The 24,966-nt window shown below is 39.5% G+C and overlaps 4 protein-coding genes across 5 annotated transcripts; 2 read left to right on the top strand and 2 right to left on the bottom strand.

Annotated features, from left to right (window-relative positions):
- Positions 1–15: 15 nt before the first annotated feature.
- On the top strand, positions 16–16,955 carry Dat (Sodium-dependent dopamine transporter). Of its 2 annotated transcripts, none has more exons than XM_070658221.1 (12): positions 16–1,904; positions 4,931–5,104; positions 10,435–10,569; positions 11,875–12,184; positions 12,459–12,597; positions 12,942–13,076; positions 14,002–14,105; positions 14,177–14,414; positions 14,559–14,687; positions 14,796–14,996; positions 15,179–15,346; positions 15,435–16,955. In XM_070658221.1, exons 2-12 carry the CDS (start codon positions 4,942–4,944, stop codon positions 15,645–15,647), a joined length of 1,935 nt encoding a protein of 644 aa, XP_070514322.1. In that variant the 5' UTR covers positions 16–1,904; positions 4,931–4,941; the 3' UTR covers positions 15,648–16,955. The 2 variants fall into 2 exon arrangements, with proteins under 2 accessions (XP_070514322.1, XP_070514323.1); XM_070658222.1 differs by lacking the exon at positions 16–1,904 and adding an exon at positions 2,088–2,155.
- Positions 16,956–19,114: 2,159 nt separating this feature from the next.
- On the bottom strand, positions 19,115–21,073 carry LOC139103494 (protein arginine N-methyltransferase 6-like). The gene is made up of 5 exons (XM_070658230.1): positions 20,933–21,073; positions 20,829–20,867; positions 20,631–20,745; positions 20,174–20,540; positions 19,115–20,095 (listed from the first exon to the last, which is right to left on the bottom strand). The coding sequence occupies exons 2-5, from the start codon at positions 20,862–20,864 to the stop codon at positions 19,573–19,575; spliced, it is 1,041 nt and encodes a 346-aa protein (XP_070514331.1). The 5' UTR covers positions 20,865–20,867; positions 20,933–21,073; the 3' UTR covers positions 19,115–19,572.
- Positions 21,074–21,155: 82 nt separating this feature from the next.
- On the bottom strand, positions 21,156–22,824 carry LOC139103496 (DNA repair protein RAD52 homolog). The gene is made up of 6 exons (XM_070658234.1): positions 22,644–22,824; positions 22,408–22,561; positions 22,179–22,327; positions 21,900–22,110; positions 21,700–21,828; positions 21,156–21,611 (listed from the first exon to the last, which is right to left on the bottom strand). The coding sequence occupies exons 1-6, from the start codon at positions 22,680–22,682 to the stop codon at positions 21,475–21,477; spliced, it is 819 nt and encodes a 272-aa protein (XP_070514335.1). The 5' UTR covers positions 22,683–22,824; the 3' UTR covers positions 21,156–21,474.
- Positions 22,825–22,855: 31 nt separating this feature from the next.
- Positions 22,856–24,859, top strand: LOC139103497 (pleckstrin homology domain-containing family J member 1). Its single transcript, XM_070658235.1, has 3 exons — positions 22,856–22,993; positions 23,117–23,377; positions 23,657–24,859. The coding sequence occupies exons 2-3, from the start codon at positions 23,287–23,289 to the stop codon at positions 24,130–24,132; spliced, it is 567 nt and encodes a 188-aa protein (XP_070514336.1). The 5' UTR covers positions 22,856–22,993; positions 23,117–23,286; the 3' UTR covers positions 24,133–24,859.
- The last annotated feature ends 107 nt before the right edge of the window (positions 24,860–24,966 follow it).

Below are 24,966 nucleotides of genomic sequence, written 5' to 3'. Positions count from 1 at the left end.
GGGACGGAGTGCAGCTCGGTAACGTAACTGTGCATCTATGACCGCGCGAGATTGGCTGGCAGTCGTTCAATCGGCGCGCAGAGCGCGAAAATTTGAAGCCGCTACGCGACGCGCGTTCGAACGATTTTAATTGTTAGTTTAGTTTAGAGTACCGTTTCTTTATTTTAAAAGCTTTTTTTTTATTAAATGAAGGTTTATTACTTTCTGTTTAAAATTTGGAAGATTGTTTGTTCAGTATTTAATGAGATATCGTGATGATTAGTGATGTTATTGTATAATATACAGAGCTCGTTTTATCTCGTCGTGAAAAATGACGATCTTTTGATTCTCGAAGTTCTCCTTCTGTACACTAATGTAATTAATTTTTTTTTTTTTTACATTTCAAAATTCTATTATGTATTGTGAAAATAATAGCAGACTTTACACAAGTCTTACCTAGTTATTGAAATTGCTGATTAATGTATTGATGATTCATTAACTTTGAACGAATTGATAAACGAGACGAGATAAAGAAGTTTGTAATTAGAAAAAAATTCACGCTCGGAATATAAAAAAAAATGTTGTTTAATTAAATACGGTTGAAAGCTATTTATCTTGAAAAAAATGTAAGTTTAATTGTAAACTGATAAGATTAATGGCTAACACAAGTAGTATGCAAACTTTTATTTGAACCAGCTGCGTGCGTCAATCAGAGGATATATATATATATATTAGAAACTTGAGATTTTCAAAGAAAAAATGTTCAAATCTTTATTTGTATTCTACGATGATAAAAACAATTTTCCTTGAACTTTCACATCAGGAAAATCCATTAGTATTTCCTACTGCGTAAGGAAAAATTTCCTCATTTCGAAATTCTGACTAGATCAAATATTTCTTTTTTATTTAACTATCTAGAGTACGTGTCAGTAAATATATTTATGCATATGTTTACAGATATTAACTATGAGTAAAGTGTTACATGTACATATTTTATTCGTAATGTCTATTAATCTTATCAATTTATCAATGTTAAGTAGCGCGATTTTAGAATTAATGTGTGTGTGCGCGTGTAATATTTGCGGCAATTTGAAAAAATGTATGCAAACATATTTTTGCCCCCTTGCTTTTGGAAAGACCATTTCTTGTTGACGCGATGCGTAGAATTTCCCGTCCAACGATCGCGCAAGCGCACGGAAAATGGTCACGAGACTGCAGCGCGTATATACACATCGACAGGCGCTAAAATTCGTCACTCGCTCTTTCGATCCTTTGCGACGAGGTCCCCACGGTTGTGCCGTAAGAAATAGCTACGCATCCCGTTTTACAACCCCGGTTCTTTGTCTCCGTTCCCCCCATCTTTGATTACTCTCGCTGGTGACCGGAAGCGAAACGCGAGGGTGCCCCCCCGAGCGCGGTTCTTCTCGCCGGAAGTGCATCGCGGCGGAGATGCACGTCGCGCATTTGGAACGCGCCTCGAAACCCGCGCGGTTCGCTTCCGAACTCTTATTTCTTCGCGCCCGTTCTTCACGTCGTGAGATCGTTTCCGCGATGCGCGAAAACTCGCGCGAGTAAAGGCGACGCGAGTGCAGGGCGCGAGCCCGTATCTCAGCGGGGAAGAAGTCGTCCTCCGCCGCTTGGGGCCGCCGAGGAAGAAGGAGGCTCTCCCTCGAATTTTCGGCGCGGGACGCCGGGACGTCGGCGAGAAGGGCGGAAGATAGGCAAGCGGAAGGACGTCGCTGGCTCGATCGGGCATGGGTTTGACGGATACCAGTTTCGAGCTACTTCTGACCCTGTGGCGAGTCTTCGTCGTGGGAGTCCTGCCGTGGTCCGAGAAGCCGCGCGGCCAGTGCCGCGGTGTCTCGCTGAGCTGCAACATTCACGGCGACGCGGTCGCTCGTTAGTCGTCCTCGGCACAACACTCGGTGAGTACGTGCATGTTGCCGCGACCCTTGCTCGACCCGCGGAAGAAACCTCCGGCGATTGATACCCCGACACCTAATTTCCGATTTCCCCATTGGTAATTTCGTTGATAATTTCATTGATAATTCTAACCTCATTTTCTTCTTTTTTTTTAATTTTTTTTTTTTTTTTTTTTTTTTTTATAGATTAAAGAAAAAAAAAAAAGAGAACTAAATTGGCTGCGGTATTATTGTTCTCGCTCGTCTTTTAAAGGGTGAGTGTTCTTTTGAAATCTGTATTTCGTAGCTGAACTGGTTGCACTGGTTCGGAGTTTATCCGTCCTTCCAATGCGGAGAAGAAAGATAAATTCCGGACTAGCGCGACTAGTTTAGAATTAAACAAATTCTTTGGATCGACTTAAATTGTTTAATAGCGTCGCGTACGGGTTTGAATATGTATGATTCTAATGGTACTTAATTTGCTTCTGCCTCTCGTAAATTGTATTTAATTTTTTATATGTGTGTTGTTTTATATGCAAATTTATTACAACTATAAAATAATTTTAGGACCTGCCGGAAAATTGTTATACGTCGGTTCCATCCACTTATTTCCAGATTCCGTTATCTTAATGCAACTAGAAAGAGAGAGATTTAAAGGTCAATTAGAATAATCCGAAATGTCAATGATGTTTTGTCGCTAAAGTCACGCCACGATAACTGAAGAGCGATTACTATCCTTACACCTCTCGAAGAGCTTTCCTGCGTCTCCTGAAAACGTCCTCTGAAGTCAAAAGTGAAGTATTTTTCGAATTAAAACGATCGCTTGTCATCCGCGATGTCACGTTAGTGTCCAAGTCGACCGTGTACCGTATCAAGAATTTAATTGTAGAGAAGTCTCCACCTGAATTTTGTTAGTCTTTCCGACAGAATATTTTTTTAAACTGTAATAATTTTAAGTGCCGTTTGAATATTTGCGTTCGGCTCGAGAGAGTAGTTTACCGTTCACGAATCGTAGTCGGCCGATTGCGGCATTTCAGGTTTTTCCTTTTTCGGTGAATTCTATCGACGACGAGCGCGAAAGAGTCGAAACGGCCGATAGGCTCCTTCTTTTATTTTACATTATTTTTTATGACTCTTGACGTAGGGGTTTATTTTTCGTTTTATTTTGAGGGCACAAAGACGTCGTTCACGCGCGGCCTTCGATTCGACTGGGTTCTTTCTGGTCAGTGAATTTTTGCGAGGAAAAAAAATCTGACGCGAGAAATCCGGGGATTGGTGTAGAAATTAATTTTCTCTTATTACGGAATTTTCTTTCAACACTAAGCATGTAAATGTCGCGGCTGTGACGAGAGGCTTACTCCTGATTGTCTTCTGAATAAAATCAAGCGTGAAACAGCTTGTTAACTATCTAAATTAATTTTTGCAAATCGCGGTTATATAAATATTCTTCTAAATCAAGATTATTGCGATGCAGAATTAAAAACGTATATGAGATTTTTTAATTGCCAATAATGAAACAAGACTTACATAAATTGAAGAATAGGAGAGGCAGTTTGCGTCAGTAGGAGAATTAAGGTGTGCCTGATTTTAAATGTGATACCGACAAAAACGTCAAGTTTCGATGTCTCGCTTGATTGCGGTTTACTTTAAATGTGTGCGTGTGCATCTGCATTTATTATAGTTCGTTATCTTTTCTGTCCGTTTACGGTCACGGCTATTAATTCATATACTTCCTTAAACAATGACTCAAGAGAAAAGGGAAAAAAGAACCACCTCCCGAATGCAAATATGCGGTCTCTCTGCTGTAACATTTTGTCAGAATTTATTAGCATTATTATATTATTTAACGTTATTCAGGAAAGAATAACATTAAATTAAAAAAAAAAAATTTTTTCAATTTTATTACGCCTAAAACAAATACGTTTAAATAACGCGAATAAATTTCCATTAAAATTTAGATTTGTGATTCTATTAATTGTTTTTAATTTGCTGAACCCGGTCGGATTGATCCTCGGCCGATCGGTTTCCGACAGAAGTTGGTACAGGCGATCTCGCATAGTGACTACCAGGGAAAACGGGACACGGGGGGTGGTTGTAGCGACCGGGTGATTTTTCGTCGCCGTCCATCTTCGCGCGTTCGTAGGTGTCTCCGTGACCGCCGAATATCAATTAACTGGGTCGGTCTGCGTGGATAAGCGTGGATCAGTGCGCGTGACAGAAAACCCCTCGTCGAGTGGCCCCTCGAGGCCGGATCGCCCGCGATCGCCTTTGAAATATAGCTGTTTGACCGGTACCCGTCACGGGGTACAATGAGGCTCGTTGGGGGCGTCGAGCGTTGTCGCTTGAAGGGCTATCGATAACTTGTCGTCGCCAAATTACACGCGCCCGCGCCGCGCCCCGTAGCGCACGCGACACCCTCTCACTATTTCTCTCTTTCTCTAATCTATATGTCTCTTTATCTCTCTCTCTTTTTAGCGCGCACACGTATATTTTGCGCGAATATATAATATAACAACCACATATGCGCGCACACATGTCCAATCGACGATTTCCTTTCCATTGCGTTATCCATCCGTTTTTCCACCGCGTCCCTCCCTCTTCGCTCCCCGTTTTGCGCTGACGCCTTCCTTTCGCTCAGCTCCTTTCGCTCCTCGCGTGCTCGCGACCTTGCGCCTAATTCCGCGCGAAGTACGCATGCAGATTTATGTGCACTTGCGGAGCCATGCGTCTCCGAGATTACGTGATTAGGCCGATTACAATCGCGCGGGAGACTTTCGCCTCTAAAAAAAGCCTTCTCCGCGTTTCCCAGAGAAATATCTACGGTTCTATTTGACGTTCTTGTTACAGTACGCTCAGGTAAAACGAATAATATGTTCAATTTTATTTCAGTCAATCGATGATGAATTACCAACAGCTTTTTACGCGGATATTCAACGTGAATTATTATTTAAAGATAAAGATAAAATTAATTTACAAGCGTGAGAATTAATTGTTGGCGTTCAGAGGCAATTGCCAGTTTGAGAAATTATTTTGTTGCTTTCGCGTTGCAGGTACCAGAGAGATGTCGTCGACGGTGGTGAAAAATGCCGCGAAGGGTGTCGTCCCCAGCGACGGCAGGGAGACCTGGTCGGGGAAGCTCGACTTCTTGCTATCGGTCATCGGGTTCGCCGTTGATCTCGCCAATGTCTGGCGGTTCCCGTACCTTTGCTACAAGAACGGCGGCGGTGAGTGCATTGATTTTTGATCATCTCGAGCGTCATCGACGCGGGACCACGATCTTCAATAATTCATTACCGCGTTCGTTAAACGTGACGCAGATTTTGTTTAACACGAGCACGTCTTCCAGGCTTCGTGATCCCTCGCGTGGTAGATCGCAGAGACCCTGGCATTATTTATGTCTGCTTTATACGCGCTTTAGAATTGTACGAGAACGTAATCGGTTTTTCCCTTGCGTTAATCTTTCCCTTCTTTTTTTTTTTTTTTTTTTTTTTTATTGGGCCGCGAAATCAATCAGCTAAGGCAGCCAATGTACATTAAAAACGTAATTGAGGTATTATTATTACTTCTACCGGGGTACCATTATTACTTTTTCAGTCGTTCAGAGTCGTACAGTTACCGAGTTTCATACTTGCATCGATGCAAATAAAACTGTATTACGAGTCACTTACTTGCGTCATGGAAAACGTCGTCGTTACGGTTGAGTGTCGCTCTCGGCCAAGTTTAAATTCAAAATTATTTAGGCGAGAAAACGTACAAGTGGTTTAGCTATGAATTTTCTCTTCCGCGAGGTTTACGGTACCCTTGACATTCCTCGCTATCTTTTTTTTTTCTCCCCCATGGACGTTCTCCAGGATAATAAACTTTCCCCGCTGGATAAGGAAGCCCCTCGGCGTTTTCGATACCTCGCGTGCGAGGGAAAACTTCGTCAGCTACACGGTAACATCGTCGGACATTATTTCGCAGTTAACTTAATTCGAGGGGGATGCTACGCGTCGTCGAGTGATACACTCCAGCCGGCGAGCAATGTCGCGTTAAACCGGTCGGCTAATTGGCATTTACCTCGCGGAAAATGACCTCGGGATTTAGACGTTGCAGGCAAAGATTCTCGGCGGCGGGAAGGCACCTCCGTGGGTCCCGAAATTGGTTACAATTAGAGAAAAAGATGGTAATCTGCGAGACGTCTTCTCCCAAGCCGCGCTGGGCGTTTACAGCAAATTCAACCCTTTTCTCCATTCTATTTTTTTATTCCGAGAGCAGGCGAGTGCGAAAGTTATTATAACAGTGTAATCGAGTACCTTTTTACTTGAACTAACTCATTGTAGTTTAATAAGATTTTAAAGATTAAAAAAAATCTTTTTCTATTTTTTTTTTTTTTTAATTTTTTTTTTTTTTAATGGAAGCAATTATGTCTGTAAAGTAATCGCTATTTGCAAAGTAGTATTATTAATGCGATGATACTTATACATCAATTAAATTCGTTGTCGCATGCAGATTGCGTGAATCATTAACATACCGCGAGCTTTTTGCCTCAACATCTCGGGATAGCTTACGTGCAGAATTACGCATCGAATTTGCATAACAGCCTTGGAAATAATAAAAGAACAATTTATCAGCAAATATATATAATATTAGATGCGAGGAATCAGAATAAGGCAGGCCTATCGTATTTGCATCGATAATTAGCATATTTCCTTTTCAAGCCGTAATTAATTCATCGATCGCGGAAACCAAGTTGCCGAAGATCTGATCGTCTCGCGGGGATTTTCAGGAAAATAAATTAATTAAACGATCACTTAGGAACCAGTCAATTTTAACCAACGCTGGACGGTATACGTACACTTGTCTCGTATCGAATTAACGAAAGCTTCCCGGAAACAGCTCGCCTCTCTCGACGAGGGTAGCCGCTCTTTATCTTCTTACCTTCCACTTTTCAGACCCGATTTCTTGTAGATAAGTTTATCCTCCAGATAAATTATATTTCAATCTTTGTACTTAAAGTTTATACCTACTTACAGTTAGACAGAGAAGTATGAAATATATTTTATCTGAAAGATAGTTGTCGAGAGGTATGAAGAAATCGGGCATTAGGGATTGATCCCGCGGGGAAAACGTTTGGTAGTCTTATTGACTTTCGCTAAACCCGACGACGGGGTGACGATGACGATGACGGTGACGACGCTATTAGTGCCGGTTCTATCGGGTCCCCCCGGTAGGAATGCGATTAGAGCCGCTGTCAGCGATACAGAGGCTCCTCAAAAGCGGCTGCTAACTCAATTAAGAGTGGAGTAGAGCGCGCGGCTCCGTGCCATTAGGATGGGCAAGATCGGTCGCTAATTTCCAATTACCTTAATTAATTATAATTTCCCATTCGGGACGCGGGCCTTTGATCATGGACGTGCGCGGCGCCGCTGCACCCCGGCGGCCGCGTCGTTATTGCCCTACGGGAGGGCGTTATTAACGTGTTGTTTCGTGATTATCATTCAGAGTAGCTAGCTAGCCCCGTACACGGTGTCGGCATGCATCACCCTCCGATGGTTGCCTACTATTCACAATCGGTACATTGATTACTTTTTAATGAGGGAACTTCGCGCGCGAACCCGCCGAATCCTTTATTCTGGATAAATTAAACTTGTTACCGAAGTAAATTTTAGCAACGCGACTTAGAATGGTTATGATTATTACAGATATATTCGTGGATATTTAAACCATTGTCTTATTTAAATTATTACATAAAAATATATCTATTAAAGTTTAAGCTTGATAGTAATGAAGTTTTACATTCAATCTTTTATAAAATCGTGATAGCGTATTGAAACGATTTAAAATATGATTCGTGAATTGTGGGAATATTTAAGTAACGTTACTAAGAAGAGCCCGAGAAATTTGAATGCGTTTCAAAGTGACGAGGGGATAGTTTTGTTAATGGAGAACCCCGACACCCTGGCAGCTCGACCTAGACCATCGTGTACGTTTCAGTAAAAGCGTATTCCGATCGGCGGGCTACAATTGGCGCGATTATCTTGCGAGAATGCATTACGTTTTATTCGTACGAGCTTTTTCGCCTTTGTTCGGGCGTAAAATGCAGCTTTAAGTACTAAGCCTTTGCGTGAGTGCATGCTCGCGTTCAAAGGGAGAAAATTGAGCGGAACTGTTGTCCGGGGCCGGACGTTTGCTCTCGACGTTAGCGGCGTGTCGAGACAAAAGAAAAGAGAAATTTGCTCTAGATTTTGAAAGTGATCCATGTTGAATTTCGAATATCTTGCGAACTTCCAGACAAACAAAAAAAAAGAAAAGAATAAAAACTTTATTAGTGACATTAACGACATTAACGAGAGCTTTATATTTTTATTAACATCGAAAAGGTCTCGGAGTTACTCGAAGAAAGCGAGTTACAAGAATTGGTTTGTAATTGGCTGGCTTTGAACTCGTTTAAGAGTATTAAGAACGAGTCTAGATTAAACGGTAATTTTAATTGTAATTAATTTTTTGAGTAAAGAACCGCCCGGCGACGAACAGTCCCACCGTGAGAGAATGCAATTTTTAATATAATCGATCGACGATCTGTGCTCAGGCAGGGACAAGAAGAAATTAATCAAGATTGCTCAACGATAATATCGTCCTTAATGCGATTACATCTCCATGGATACGGAACGGAAGTTCCGTCGGAGTTAAGAAGGGAGATCAAGGAAATAAGCGTAGTTTCTCTCTTTTTCTCTTCTCCTTTTGCGTCTGCATTGCTATTTATTTAAGCAATTCAAATTTTTTTTGCTTTTTTTTAAATATATTAAAATTTTTTTTTTTTTATATACTGGACGAAACTATGGGCGCGCTACGCGCGCGCTATTTTTTAAGAAACCCCCATTACAAACTACGAAAAAAAAATCATGCGACTTACCAATCTGCATGAACTTCAGCGGGGTTGAGGAATTCTGCCGGTGACTGTAACATAAAATTAAACATATTAATGTAGACATATTAGTATTTAAATTCATGTAAGGGTAAAGCTTTATTTTAATAAAGATTTTCTTAAAAAAAAAGAATTACTTCTTACCTAAAAGTTGCTCCGCCGATGCATGATGCCCTTCCTGGGTCTGCTCCTCCTCTCAGTTTGTGTGTCGAGTCATCCTTCCGCGCACAAGTCACTCGCGAACACCCCGACCGTGATTTTACAATCGCGAAAATTATTGATCACTTTCGCGCGTTCCATGTTTGGCATTCGCGTTTAGAAAAAAGTCGTATGTCAAAAAATTACGTCCGAATACTATACGGAACTCCCGGAACGACCGACGAACCAGCTGCGGTTCGTATAATTAATAATATCGGCGGTGACGATACTTTCGTTGACTGCAGTAAATGCAGGCTGCGTCGATCTGTAACAAAAAAATATATAAATTAATAACACTTGCGCGATGCATTGATGACTCGCGAGCTTAATCAAATTACGGCTTCCCTTTGGCTGCGAGGTTCTATAAATGTGTTCCGTGTTGTATGAAGGAATTTGAAGGGTGTACACAGGCGGAAAGATAACACAAGCCGTTCAGAGGTGAAAAAAAAAAAAAAAAAAAAAAAGCGATATATGGCGCACTCATACCGGCGGGTTAGTTCCATAACTGCATTGCGCGTTATTTAGAGCGCCGGGTAGCGAGGTGCTTTTAGGCGCGTAATTCGATAGTCAACTTTCGGAAATGCGGCAAGGTGACATTAACACGGTGACGCGACTGAGTCGATCATCAGACTGACAGGAATGGCGAGTCAGCACTTAAAAAAATGACGAAAAGTCCTCGCGATTCTGATTGCCAGGTGTTCCGCAGGTAACCCTTGACGTTGGTACCGGCGAATCAATCTGGAGAAAGTTTTAGGATGACTCTACACATTTTTTACCTTTTAAGAGAATATACGTAAAATTTCATTCTCCATTCCTCCACTTTTTTTTTTTATTTCGTTACAGATATTGCATAAAAATTATAATAGCATAATATTAGCTTCACGTAGAAGATAATAATACACTATTATTGCTGAAATTTATTATAAATTTAATGCTGTTTAATTAAGAAATTATTGACGGGCATTAACGTGCAATTTTCAACGAGCAGTGGAACAATTTTCAATAATGAAAATTTCAGAGTTTTACAGTCTCCTTTAAAGGGGCCGGTAACGTTGAGTTACTCGAGCCGATAGAAAGCGCGCTTATTCTTAAAGTAAACTTCGATGATTCTTTCGCAGCCTCTTAGCGGTTACGCGCGCACCTATCGTCCTTTAATTTGTTCGCCTTTCAACGTCCCTTCTTTCCACGAGCGACACTCTTCATCCGGAAGCAGCGCTTCTTCATCCACTCAGCTACCGCTTTCTAAATCGGACAATAAGCGCTTTGCCCAGTTACATAATGGCTTCTTGTCTTAAGATTCGAGAGCTCGTCGCGAGATTCTTTTCGACGACGAAACGAAAGGAATAAATCGCGTTCCGTTTAATTGACTTACGTATAATATATTTAAAGGTCTACTTTTGAATTTGAACTGCGACGATGAAAATAAAATATGCGTTATTACGATTGCAGGTGCATTCCTGGTTCCCTATTGCATAATGCTGGTGGTCGGTGGTATACCTCTGTTTTACATGGAGCTCGCTCTTGGTCAATTCAACAGGAAGGGCGCTATTACCTGTTGGGGTCGATTGGTACCGCTTTTTAAAGGTAAGCTTGATCGCGCCAAACGTGACGGAGTCACGTTGAGTTCCTTTACTCTTACACGTGCTTTTTTTTTTTTTTTTTTTTTTAATCGCGGAAACTCTCGGCACGTGACCGTTGAATTTGATAGACAGTGGAGTCGGAATTGCCTTTTTTGGTTTCAAAGCGTGATACAGAAACGTTTAAAAGTTTATAGCCTCTCACGTACTGGCGGCCTATCTTTGCGCAATTCAGAGACGATACATCTCGAGACGATTGCGACAAGTACATTATATATGTATATATATATATATATATATATATATATATATATATATATATATATATCTCGCGAACTGTCCGGGAAAAATCTTTTCAGAGGCTTAAGTGCCGGAACAGCCCTCTTTACTCTCATTACATTCTACTCCGCTTTTCCTGCTCCCTCATCCTCGGACAAGAGCGGGATATTGGTATTCCAACCCGGTTGCCTTTCTGCTCGCGGTTTTTTCTTTTTTTGCCCGTCTGCTAGAACTACGGGACACGATTGTCCGATCTCTCGTGAGCAAGGTAGAATCCGAAGGTGCTATATACAGTATTAATAATATTAATATTAAAATGACACGTTGTATAAATTATTCTAGGTATATGCTCGTCATTTTCTATATACTTGACGATATATATATACATATATATTTTTCTTTTTTTTTCTTTTTTTCTTTTTTTTTTCTGTGATATATACCGTCGCCACATCGTAGATCTTTCCTGCGGTTTATGCGACGCGTGTAAATCCAAGGGAATCGTGGTGAGATGTGAGCGACGCAACGCTTTCCGCGTAAAGAGCCTCCATTTCCGCCGATTTCCAACTTCATTTCCACAGCCACAATTTCGCTCCATCCGCTCGGCCGCTGATCGCTCTGTGATCGATCGGGATCCACCGTCATTGCAATTCCGCGCGATAAACGTAGTACGTACGTAGGTATGTACGTATTGTAATATGCGCGATATCTCGCAGAGAAGGTCATGATACCATTCGACGTTCGTAAGAAATAATATCGTTGAAGGAAGGACGGTAGGTTTCTCAACTTTCCATCGACGTTTTCTTGAATTGATTTTTTTTTGTTTTGTTTGTTTTCCATGCTTCTACGATAATTAACCAGGGCATAATTTATTAATTTTATTTAGTTGATCGATCTGACTGCAATAAATTTTAAAAAAAGTTTCTTATTAAGAACATAAAAGATTGCTGTAAAAATGTTTTGTTTTATGTTACAGTATTCTTTTTTTTTTTTTTTTTAATTAGATATTATGAAAATATAGTTTCTTTTTGAGCAGGTATCGGATATGCGGTCGTTCTAATCGCGTTTTACGTTGATTTCTACTATAACGTCATCATCGCCTGGTCGCTTCGCTATTTCTTTGCCTCGTTCGCCACAATGCTACCGTGGACCTCCTGCGACAACGATTGGAATACACCGCTGTGCCGTGAGTTCGACGCTAACATCTCGTATGCACTTGAGGACATGACTAGCGAGATAAATGAGAACTTTGGAAACAATACTCGGCTTCTGGTTGACCTGGGATCGGATGCCGTTGCTCAGAGCACAATGGATAATCATACAAGCGCCGCGCACGAATACTTCAAGTGAGTGACGTTCGACGTTTTTTCTCTGAAAAAAAAAATTGTCAACGTGAATATATAATTATAACGAAATAGTAATGTAGCGCAGAAAATTAAAAAAAAATATATACAAGTATATACTAAGAGCGAGAGCTTTAAAAAATTATATTTTTAATCCGAATCTTTGTTTTAAATTTTTAAGAATCTTTTCTGTCGCGTTGAATATAAATCTTTCTTTTCTTTGACGCGAACTGTTCGCGAGATGCGTCCATGAATTACAAAATTCTCTTCTTCTAAGTCGGGCCATTCTGGAGCTGCACCAAAGCGAGGGCTTACATGATCTCGGCGCCATCAAGTGGGACATCGCACTGTGCCTGCTCGTGGTCTATCTGGTCTGCTATTTTTCTCTGTGGAAGGGTATCTCGACTTCCGGTAAGGTAAGCTGAATGCCTCGTCAGATATTTGAGATCCTGAAAACGGATAAACACATACGTACACCGAAGAGCAGGTACGGCGTTTTTTGCGGCGACAGCGGCTAGCGTACGTAATCTTAGGCGGCAGAGACAGCAAATGAAAGAACGAGAAGATTTTAGTCATCGGCAATCCGGCCGGCGCGGTATATACATGCGGTACATGTGAAACTCGACGCACACGACGCTAAAGTCACGTTCGCTAGCTGCCGTCGCATTATCTGCCTTTCAGCGTACATCTATATATAGTGCGGAGAATATTTTAGATCTTGGATGCGGTTACAAGGCAAATTATTCTTATTCTTTTGCAGGTAGTTTGGTTCACCGCTCTTTTCCCTTACGCGGTCTTGCTGATTCTGCTGATACGAGGCGTCACTCTGCCGGGCAGTACCGAGGGGATCCGTTATTATCTTAGTCCAAATTTCAACGTTATCACAAAAGCAGAGGTACGCGAAATGCACGGACACCGTAATGCAATTTTAATAAATATAAATTTAAATAAAATTAACAGTTAGGATTTATAATTAATAATGATTTAAAGTAAATTATAATGCTATTCAATTACGCACCTAGGTCTTATATGATTAACGAGGAAAAATACCCACGGCGCACATAAAACACTCAGGAGTGCATTATAATAAAGAAAATTATTCTTCCACGACGAAACATTGAAAAATGTTTTATTCACAATACGGGGATCCTTTTTTTTCCGATAAAATTGTACAAAAGGAAAGTACCGGTCGCGATTGTTTTATTGCCGCTGACCTGAGTCACTGTGAGCCACGTATTGCCGAAGTAATGACAAAAGGAGAAAACTTCGGGAGTTAATGCGTTTGTAGGATCGCTCGCGGGTTCGGGAGGGCAGGTCGCGGGCATGAGAAGGGCCGAAGTATGGGAAAAATGGGGAAGGAGAAACGTGCAGGGCTAACTGACGACGGTGAAAATGGAAACTCTGTGTAGCTGTCATAATGAACATTAGAGTTCGGTGGAGCACGAGCTAGAACGTTAGAACGCACCCCCGTGCTTTCGAGCGCGGAATGCATTCCGCCGGCGATCAAGACGGCGACTTAGCCACTTATTGTCGTCGCTAAAGTGGGCTTTATACCGGTGAGAAAGTGGATTTGTTGATCACCGCTAATCCCAGAATATACGGGAGAAATAGGACTGATGTATTAGCCTGTGCTCCGCTCTTCCTCTGCTTTCGTACTTCTCATTCTTCTTCGTCATTTAATTTTTTTTTTCATATTCGAAATAACAGAAGCTTCTATATGAACTAAATTATTTTTATAGACCTGTTTATTATCCGTTTCTTATTAAACAGCACAGAATACTTTCGGTTTTGCGGAGAAAATTATTTCAATATTTTTTCAGGTATGGGTGGACGCAGCGACGCAGGTATTCTTCTCTCTAGGACCGGGATTCGGGGTATTACTCGCCTACGCGAGTTACAACAAGTACCACAATAACGTTTACAAGTAAGAACGCCGAGACCTTTTTTTTCGTGATTCTTCCGAGTTCGTGTTTGACCGAACCGTGTTCTTCGCAGGGACGCCCTGCTGACGAGCTTGATCAACAGCGCGACATCCTTCGTCGCAGGATTCGTCATATTCTCGGTGCTTGGTTACATGGCTCGCGCCAGTGGAAAATCTATTCAGGACGTCGCCACGGAAGGACCCGGTCTGGTCTTCATCGTCTATCCGGCGGCAATCGCCACGATGCCCGGCTCGACGTTTTGGGCACTCATCTTCTTCATGATGCTACTCACCCTCGGTTTAGACAGCTCGGTACGTTTTTATTTGGAGACTTACGTAAATTATTCCTTTAGCAATATTCTATATTTTTTATTTTATTAACAGAATTTTTTTAAGCGATTAGATTTCTTATTTATAAATTAATTAATTACAACAGGAATTAATGTGACTTTGTAGTTTGGAGGGTCAGAGGCAATTATAACGGCACTCAGCGATGAGTTTCCAATAATCGGCAATAATCGTGAGATCTTCGTAGCATGCTTGTTTACTCTGTACTTCCTAGTCGGACTTGCCTCTTGCTCACAGGTAAACATTTTTTAAATCAAATATATTAAGCATTTCTAGCTGAAAGATTTAATTAATTACGAATGTAAAATGAAAAAGAATTTAAAGTTATTATGCACTTTGATGTAGGGCGGGTTTTATTTCTTTCACCTATTGGATCGATACGCGGCCGGATACTCGATGCTGTTCGCCGTTCTGGCAGAGACAATCGCAGTCAGCTGGATCTATGGAACGGACCGATTTTGCGACGATATCAAAGATATGATTGGATTTAAACCCGGTATCTATTGGCGAGTGTGCTGGAAATTCGTAGCGCCGCTTTTCCTTATGGTATGTCATATTGTCATGTAGCAAAATTATTTTAAATGATTCACATAAGATAGAACAACTATTATAAAGTTTCACAGTGAAATATTTTTCCAATCACAATTTAATTTAAAAAAAACCAAGCATTTCGATATTAACAATTATTGAATATATCTTATAAACGTTTGTCTTTCGACTGCTTTTAGTTCATTATCGTTTACGGTTTAATGGGTTACGAACCTTTATCATACGAGGATTACACTTATCCGGTTTGGGCGAATATATTAGGCTGGCTGATCGCGTGTTCTTCTATCGTCATGATCCCAGGTATGGCGATCTACAAAATCTGCAGCACATCCGGATCTTTTGTTCAAGTAAGCGTTTTATTTTAATTTAAATTAAATCTGTAATTTGTAAAATAATTTTAATTTTATTAAGTCGCAATTTTATCAAATAACGCAGAGGTTGAAAATCCTGACGACACCATGGCGAGACACGCAGCATCAGAGGAACGATCTGTCGTCAGTGGCGAACGGCGCGATTCGTCGAAGCTTCCTGGCCGAGCAGGACTTCGAAATCACCAAGGACCACGAGCTTACCAAGGAACAAACGGAGGTAATGATTCAATCTAGAGAAGGTGTCAAGGGGAACGATCCGCCCCCCGAGCCAGTCTAGGACAGTGCGGTTGTGATTTTGCACGGTGCCCGGTTTCAAGTATATCTCTGCTAGAGCACGATCGCCGAGCAAGGTCCCACAACAATGAATAAACAATCCACCAACCGGACAAGACAAGGATCAGTCTCTTATCACGAATCGACACTCGAGCGCATTCCATTTAAATTTTAAGGCACCGGCCTGGTTGACGACGCGCGATGTTCGTTTTCGAGTCTATCTTGTTTCTTCATTAAGAAAAAGTGGAATTGAATTTGCACCGTCTCGTACGCTTTATCGCGAGAAAAGAAAAGTGATCTGGAGAAGAGAATAACATTGTCGTCAACCATACTATTCCTCGAACGGGTCTAACTGGATCCCTTACCGATAATCGTCATGCTGTAAATATAATAACGCGCGGAGCAGAGATTGGCGTCTTGGCGAATAAGCAATTGACGTTTACGCTTCTTTCAACGGACAATGTTAGCCACAAGCAAGTCATTGTCGCGAGCAAGAACTGAACGTTTCTTTGGACGACAGCTTTAAACCTAAAATAATTATTTGCGCGTAAAACGAAGATCTAATTTAATACGTTTTAACCTTCGTAATAAAAAATCAACTTGGTACTTTTCTGGAGCGCGGCAGCTAATAGACCCGCTTTGAGGCAACTAACTGAAAACTTCAACTTTTTTTTTCTGTGGGAAAGATTTCGTCTTCTTCTCGACTTGTTTCGCGTTTCAACTTTGTTGTTTATTAATATTTTTTATTTTAGATCAACACGAGTTACGTTAATATTTAACAACGTTTACTTTATATAAAGATGTATAGTACAGAGATTATAGTGTTAAGATATCTTATAAGAGAAAACTATGCGATTTCGATTAATCGGTGGCAATTCCTTCATTGGACCACGTTATTATCTATGAAATAGAAAGTGGGGGGAGGGAGAATCAATCGCGATTAATCGGCGTCGATGTTTTAGATAATTAGACAAGTTACATTTCCGTTTGGCCAGGTCTCCAAGCTCACGTATACCTGGATAAGAAATGCTGTGTGGACTATACGCAAACTATAATCACCGGTAAAATGTTAAGCAATCTACTAGGTCTTATTGCCGGTGTGAATACGCTTCATATCTCACTCACTCCTGTGTCAAACGCCATCGTAGTGCGATACGTTTTTTATATAGACACAATTCTCAGTCGCTGGATTCATTTACGATCCTTCTAGTCACCTAGATTACCTCATTGCATATAATTAAAAAACCGAACACGCATAATATAATTTTTCTGATGGAGCCGAGCTAAAAGAAAAAAAAAAAAAAAAAAAGAACTACCGAGTGAACGCGTAAGCCCCGTAGAGAAGTGTCAGCAACGCGAGAACCAGCTGCAATTTTCAGTAGTTTGAGATTATAACGCTTAACTAATAAGTACTCAGACCCTAACGTGTGCCGACATGCTCGTAATCCTCTCTATTTGTCTATCTACTCCCGCACTTGTGCGCTATCGCGCGGTAATGAGACCGAGAAATTGTTTCCCAATTCTCATAATGCCGCGCGTGATTTCCCCTTCAACGCCTTCATTGTGACAGGACCGTTTGCCATTTATCTAGCATTAGTCAGAGTTAGTAGAATTGATCGACATTGCGTAGGTATCCGACGAAATATTCTTAGATCCACAAACATAGCTCAAAGACAAACAGTTACATATAAGCTTTTAAACTAATCATAGTTTCTCTACATCCGAGTTAACAAAATTCTAATTATCTCATAATTTACAATCTAATTTAATACATTATTTTTAATTAATTTAGCAAACCGTTTAACGAAACCCATTTAACGAACCGTTTGATTAATTTGCAAAATAATAGTCTAAGGATACTTGCGCGGCGCATCCTCGCTGTGACTTGTTCTCGGTTTGGATATAAGGCAATGGTTGTACATTGAGAGGTAAATGCCATAATCTGCCTCTCAGTGCACCTAGCGACGGATGCTGCTATGTCGCACCTTGTTAGGCAGCGTTAATTACGTGTTACGCGTTACGGCCGGTGAAAGGCGGCCGAAACGTAGAATTTAAACAATTCGAAATCGTGATAGGGAGTCGTTAGAAATTTGCGAGACGACCGCGTCCTGCGTTCTCCATTTCTCCTCTTATCTTCCTTCATCCCCCTACGCGCAGAGGCGCGCCGTCGCGCGACGTACATAGTTTATTTAGCGTTCGTTGTTAGATACAAAAATGTGTAAGTATCTATAATCTCACATATGTGTGTATATAAAAGTGGAGGATAAATATATATATAAATATATATATTTTATACACATCGCATCCGAGTTGCCATCGCAGCCATAGGTAGCAGCTCGGGCCTTGTTACTTCGATTGACCGATTTAAATAAATAAACTCCACCTCCGAAACGAGGGGAGGACTAGCAAGCTTGCGGAGGGGAACTTTTAAGAAACCCTTTTTTTTTTCCTCAAAGTCGTGGTGGTCGTACCCGCCCAAGAGCCATATTGGCCGGGCATCCCACCGGGGCTTTTAACCGCCACCAAGACAATTTTGCACCGCTTTGAATTATATCGCACTGTGTACTTTAATTACGCTTCTCTAATTAGCGCACCGGCATTAATTGACCGTTGACGGCGCGCCGCAATTGACACTCTGTTAACATTTTGTATTAACACTGTTATCGTAGGCTGTTTTATTCTTACTAACAAGCATTCCTCTTTTTTTTTTTTTTTTTTCTTTGTTCGTCGCTTTTATATTATATGGGCGAAATTGTCGAGATAACGGCCTCGCTCGTTCGTATAAAAGACATCAGTCACGGCTGAGTTTCTAGGGCATTACATATGATAAAGTAAGAAATATATTAAAGTTTGTTATTGTGATTATAGACTTTATTACCTGAATTACGGAGAGGCGAGGATGTTCGCCGGCAATGGCGAGATAATACGTTGAAGAGCTGAAGAAAGAGTGGCGGCTTGTCTGATAGAAACCGCGCGCGAGGTCTCATTTATGTATGTCTTATTTGCAGACTACTCATCTGTAGGTTGCCGTAAAAAAAAAATTCACGCAGCTCGCTGCGAAAGTCAAGCGGTGCAAAATCTGATCTTGAACGCGTTGTCCCCCTGCTGCATCCCGCCGGAGATTGTTACAGCGGCTTTGGAGCACGATTCCGATTAGCGTTAATCCAGAGCGTAACGTTACGCATGTAAGGATGAGTTTGTCGAATAAAATTTTGTTCTGTACAGGAACGGTGTAGTTTATTTATACCCGATTGATTATCTTGCGGAAATTAAATAAACTACACTGATAGATGGACGTTCAGTGCTCCGTTCCTAACAATAAAATAAGAAATGTTTAAACCAAAAATGAAATTTATATACATCCTGCGAGGATTATTTGCAGCTCGAGAAAATTGATTTTTCACCAAATTTTATTTTAAATTACTTTAATAACGAAATTATTATTTAATTTTTATTGTTTAACGAGTCCACGTTCATTCGCGCATTTCTTCTTACATGTACGTTCATAATAACATGTTTCCGCTGAGAAGTGTGACGAACGAACACTTTAAACCTCCCACGCTATGTTTACTCAATTCTCACAGAAGAAGCCGCTTTAAACGGCGTAATTGAGCGACTTGTTACGTCGTATATTAAGAGTAATTGAAATCATTTGATAACTAAGAATTGTTGTTAATTAACGAATCGCTGTTAATGCATAACGCTCTCGTTGCCTTTTAATTTAATTTATAATAAATAAAAAAACTACATTAAAGTTTCTGAAAAAATATTTTTTTAATGTATACAAAATACGCATTTTATAAACGATTCTCAATTTAAATGCATCGATTTCAAATTATTTGTATCTCTCATCAAATAAAGCCTGTTATAAGTTGGAGCTATTGCTATAACCCGACGAATTGTTGCATCTTAGTGTACTGTACACATATTTACGAGTCAATACTTTCTGGAGCGCACGTCTCGCGCTCATCCAAATCGTCGATGTACTTTTTTGTCACTATACACTTTGTCATGTAACAATTGCAGGGAATGTCATGCTCCACTTCCTCCGCGTCTAACAATGTTAATTCCATAATGTAGCGCCTTGAATACGACGAATTTCTTTTTAATTCTAATTTAAAGGCAACGGGTTCGTTCTTTGTCACTTTTATATCCTCAGGCAGGACAACTGCAGTCTGCTTCCAGTGCGTCGCCTCGTTACAAGGCCCTGTGGACAGTTCCGAGCCGTCTGGGAATTCAACTGCGAACCAGATGCATATCCCTTGAAACTTTCCGTCCTTTTTACACACCGACACATAATCCTCTCCGCCTAAAACATTTATCTCTTCAACAGAGATAATTTTTAGATCCAGCCAAGCGAGCAGTTTACTTTCAGCTAAAAGGTCGTTTTCATTTAAAAGCAGGATCTCTGGCTTCAAGGATTTATTTTTTCTATATTTCTGTCCAATGCACCTAAAAATTAAGCAAAATATTGCAAAATAAATGTCGTATTTGTTGTAATTAGGAAAAAAAAATATAAAGTACAATTACCTCATACTGATTCCACATACGTCACTCCAAAATTCATACATGGAAGGTAACTCGCATGGCGAGGCATATAATTTTGCAACGGATGGAAATAACAAACCGTCCTCATGTAAAAAATTATCTCTCGCAAAAAGCACAGAATCTAACATTCCTTCGTGCACTAAATAAAAACCCATCCATTCTGAAATAATTATGTCCACTTTTTCCAAACTACCTGGACGAATGTCCTCGACTTTACTGTGAATCACTTCAATTTTGTCCTGCACATTATTTTCAATAGATACCTGTTCTATATTTTTCGCCAACATACTTGCTTCCACTGCATAAACTTTTTTTGCACCAACTTGGGCGCAAAAAATTGACAATATTCCTGAAAAAAAAAGATATAATCAAATATATTATTATAACATACGTGTTTTCAATAAGATATAAAGATTTTAAAATAAGGAAATTGTTATACCCAAGCCAGCACCGACATCCATTACTACTTTGTTCTGAAATGTTTCTTTTGAATTAAAAATTGCATTTTTATATGCTAAAACACGCGTCTTGTCACTTAACATTAATTGATGGGTCTGAAAAAAAAATTTAATAAGTGCAGTGAAAATATATAACTAAGATTTCATACATACGGCGTATATATTGACATTTTACTTACATCGAGTTCTTCATAGCTTTTAAAATATTCATCCATTGCCTATATTATATAAAAATTATATTACAGTCTATCATAGGATATTCTTAATTTTTTATTATTTTTACCTGTCTGATTGTTTGTTCTCTTGAAAAATCTCTGCTGAGATATACGTAAATTAGATACGTTTCAGCTGTCCTCTCTGTGGAATAGCGCACGTGAATAGCACATGTGTATAATTTAACCTCCCTTTTATCTCATTACATATCTAACATATCAATAATGTTCATATTAGAAGTAATTTTTCGAGAATTAACTATGTTACTTTTCGCTCAACGAATAAGTAGAAAATTTAACATAGAACATTTATTTTAAAATATATCTCGGATACATTTAAATGATCAAAAATAAAATGTTTGTGTTTATGCTCCAGACTTTACACCACTCAACCTAACCTGTCTTTTAAATGTACTTTTCCTTATTGCTTATTCTATACCGTGATTCTAATTAACAAATGTAAAAAATTTTTTGCTTTTACATTTGTAATATATATAGTTTTGATATAAAAAAATTTTACACAATTATAAAAATATATTAATCTTAGCAAGAGAGAGATTATCTTTTATAATTCTCAATAAATTCTATGCATAATATATTTGACTTTTAACATTTAATACCTAGGATTAGGTTTGTTATCATTAGTGTCTATTAATCCATTGCTCTCCATCATACGTCTTTTAAATTCCATCTGCTTTTGCTGCTGTCTCCTTTTTCTCTCCAGTCGTTGCTTCTCAATTTCTGACATTACTAAAAATTTAATAGAACTTGTTAAAAAATAAAGATATGACATATTTTGTATAAAAGTGTTTAAAAAATTAACAAGCTAAAGTTTAACCTGGTGGGTCTTTGTCTATAGCATCTGCATTAATGAGATTATACTCGATAATTTTATGTATAGGGCTTTTATCTTTTACAGATAATTTAGTCTCAGCTGGAGCGATATTCACAGTAGAAACAACAGAATCTAAATGAAATAAATTTATTAATAATAAATTATGCTATCGTAATAACGATTTAACGATTAACAAAATTTACCTGGCTTTGAGTTCTGTTCATTCATAGAAATTTTTTTTGGCGAGGGCTTAGCTTTCTCTTTTTCTACAACATGCCTGTTATCCGACTCTGTCACGTCTTTCTGCACATTGTTAACTTGTTTAGAGCTAATCTTTGATTCTTCTTGTATCTCTGTTTCAATTTCGCCCCCAAATGATAAAAGAACTGTTTTTAAAGCATTCACCACAGAACCCTGTACAAACAAAGAACTCTGTATCTCCAGTCAAAATATAAAATGGACTGTTTTTCCCGGCGACGTACAATTCTTGCATTATGTATCGACGAGCCCTTTGTAGATTCTTCTGTAGTATAATATCCAATGTCCTCGTGATAGTTTCCATTTTCAAGCTGGACCCTAACGTAACTAACGCAGCCAACACAGCACTTGGCGCCAATTGCCTCCACGAAATCTGCAATAAATTCATAAATATACTTTTACAAGTCTACCTAATCGCATTCACGGTGACTTTCATCAACTAGCAGGACTTACCCAAGGTTTGATTTACAACAGTATGATTCCATTTGCCTTCTCCGAAAACCTTGTTGGCCGCCGAGATCAATTTACGCCGATCCTCCACCAAGTCCATCGTATTCGCTTTCTCCAAAACGCGTGTGTCGTTATTTGCAGATTGTTTCGCAGCCGGCTAAAAGAAAAAAATACTTGGTCATTATTACTGTCACAAAGCAGTTAAAGCTAATATCTCAGATTTGTTCAAGATCGCTCACAATTTTTATGCACGAGAGATATTCGTGTCTGTTGTACATGTCTTTCTGTAAAGTCAAAAAATTTTTGCGCGTGACAAAATATAAACAAAGTCAAATAAGCCAATTGCGAGACACGAGTCGCCTCCGTTGCTCCGCTTCGGTCACCGTGCGCTCTCCCGTCTCCTCGTGTCCGCGAACGCTCCACAAATGAACGCGGAGCCGCCCCTCTCTGCCCTGCTCCTGGTATCGTATCGTACTGACATTCTGTGGGCAATGTGACTGTGTGACGTTCGAATCGCCCGAAAATCCCAAACTGATGACGCTGACGCGATCGGAAGATAGAAAATTGCGCGAAAACCAGCCTCGACGAAGTGAGCTGCTCCGAAACTGCGGCGCAATAACGCCGACTTGCACCGACTTCTTTTTTATCGAACAAAGACGAGCATTGAGAGGAGTTTTCATTTCTTCTTCTTCTTCTTTATTTTCTTTTCTAGTTGAACGACGTAAGAGTGAAAGTACGCCTACATCGATTAACGTGGAAGACGAGCCCGACACCCTACGATTAACGCGATCGACGAATCGAGGATGGAATGTGCCGTCACGGTAGCGCGATAGCTCTTTTAATTATTGCTGATAGCGCGGCGACGTGGTTTTCGGACTGGACATGAGATTCAATGATAAGGAGCTCGCGGAGGCGAGCTTGGGGCCCGCGGTCCTGGAGGGACGTCTGAATCACAAGCGGGCACATAAGTCAGGTTAGTGCTTCCTAAGCCTGGGAATACAAGATAAGTTTTATGTAACGTGGTGCAGCGCTTTAATCTGCCACCTGTCATTTGTTGGTTGATTTTGGCTCGATCGTTTCAACTTTGTAATAAATTTACTTATCAAGTAATTATACGCCTATTTTTATCTTTTTTTTTAAGTAGATAAAGATAGGAACATGTTTATCTGACAAGTAAATTTGCCGGGAAGTTGGAGCAAACAGCTCTTCGAATAGCTTGCCTTTACCTAATTTGATTTATATCTGGTTCCAGTATTTAAAGAGAAGTGGTTCAAATTACGATACAATCTGTTGTTTTACTTCAACATTAACGACCTGGGACAGATTGATACCAGGCAGCCTGCCGGAGTTATTGTATTGGAAAACTGCAGCGTCAATATAGATAATTCATCCGAAGGAGCATTTGCATTTAGTATTTCGTTCCGCGACGAGCTGGACAAGAGACACGTACTGAGTGGCCGAACAGAGTCTCAAGTAGAGCAGTGGATTACAGCACTCAAGCAGGCAAGCTATGGATACTGGAGATCACGTCTGATCACGCTGCAAGAGAGATTGTGCAAGAAGACTGGAAAGGACCCACTGCTTATGTATCCTAGGAATCAGGGTGTAGTGCGAGACGAAGCTTGGGAGCCTGCCACCAGTTTCAGATCTCATGTACGTTCCTTCACGACGTCGGTCGCGCCTACATTGAATACGATAACCCGAGAAGTAAATCTAATAGATCTTTAATACAAGAAAATAGATTAAAAGTAATTGAAAAATTCTGCAGATTTAATTAGTACAAATAGTGGTCTCATCAAATTTATATTTTGTAAAAGTAATGTTCATTTAATCGGCGCAAACCAAAAATTTAACGCGGAACTGCCACATGCAAACAAATTTTAGAATGCAAATTTATAATATGTATGAGCTTTAATAATTTATATGTTACAACGTAAGATAAAATATTATGTAGAATTTATATTAGATGCAAGATATAATATAAAAGAACATGTAAATGTCGGATAGAATATTTTACTTCATATAATAACAGTTTTGCTTAATATTAAAGCGTGCTTACAATCTAGAAACGATTAAGGCAGACGTCATTTTTTTTAAAGTAACAAAAATTAGAATTAAAAACTGATCATTCTAAAAATAATATTGGTAAAGTAACAATAATTTATATACAAATAATGTACAACGATATTGGTGATTTTTATTAATTTATAATATTGTAAAAGAATTAAATGCAAGTGTGTTAATGTATGTTTAATAATATCTAGACTATATTCTTTATGTTATAGTTTGTTTAATATGAAAAATTGACATATACTTACTTGCCACTCGTTTCTCGACGTCTGTACAAATTTCAAAAAGTATTCATTTATTAAATACTCAATTTAATTTTTAACAAAATTAATATTGTATAATATTGTAAAATTTGTGAAAAAAATAAATAAAGATATTTTTATAATTTCTGCGTATCCTTTGTTTTCTATTTGAAAATAGTGTTAAATCGAATCGAATTTATTCAATAAATAAGATAAGTCCGTCAGTCCCGGGGTTTCGCGGCGTTGAATC

Source organism: Cardiocondyla obscurior, linkage group LG06 (assembly GCF_019399895.1).
Source record: "Cardiocondyla obscurior isolate alpha-2009 linkage group LG06, Cobs3.1, whole genome shotgun sequence".
Lineage (NCBI taxonomy): Eukaryota > Metazoa > Arthropoda > Insecta > Hymenoptera > Formicidae > Cardiocondyla > Cardiocondyla obscurior.
The sequence above is the reverse complement of the archived record's forward strand: the minus strand, read 5'-3'. Positions and strand labels throughout refer to the sequence as shown.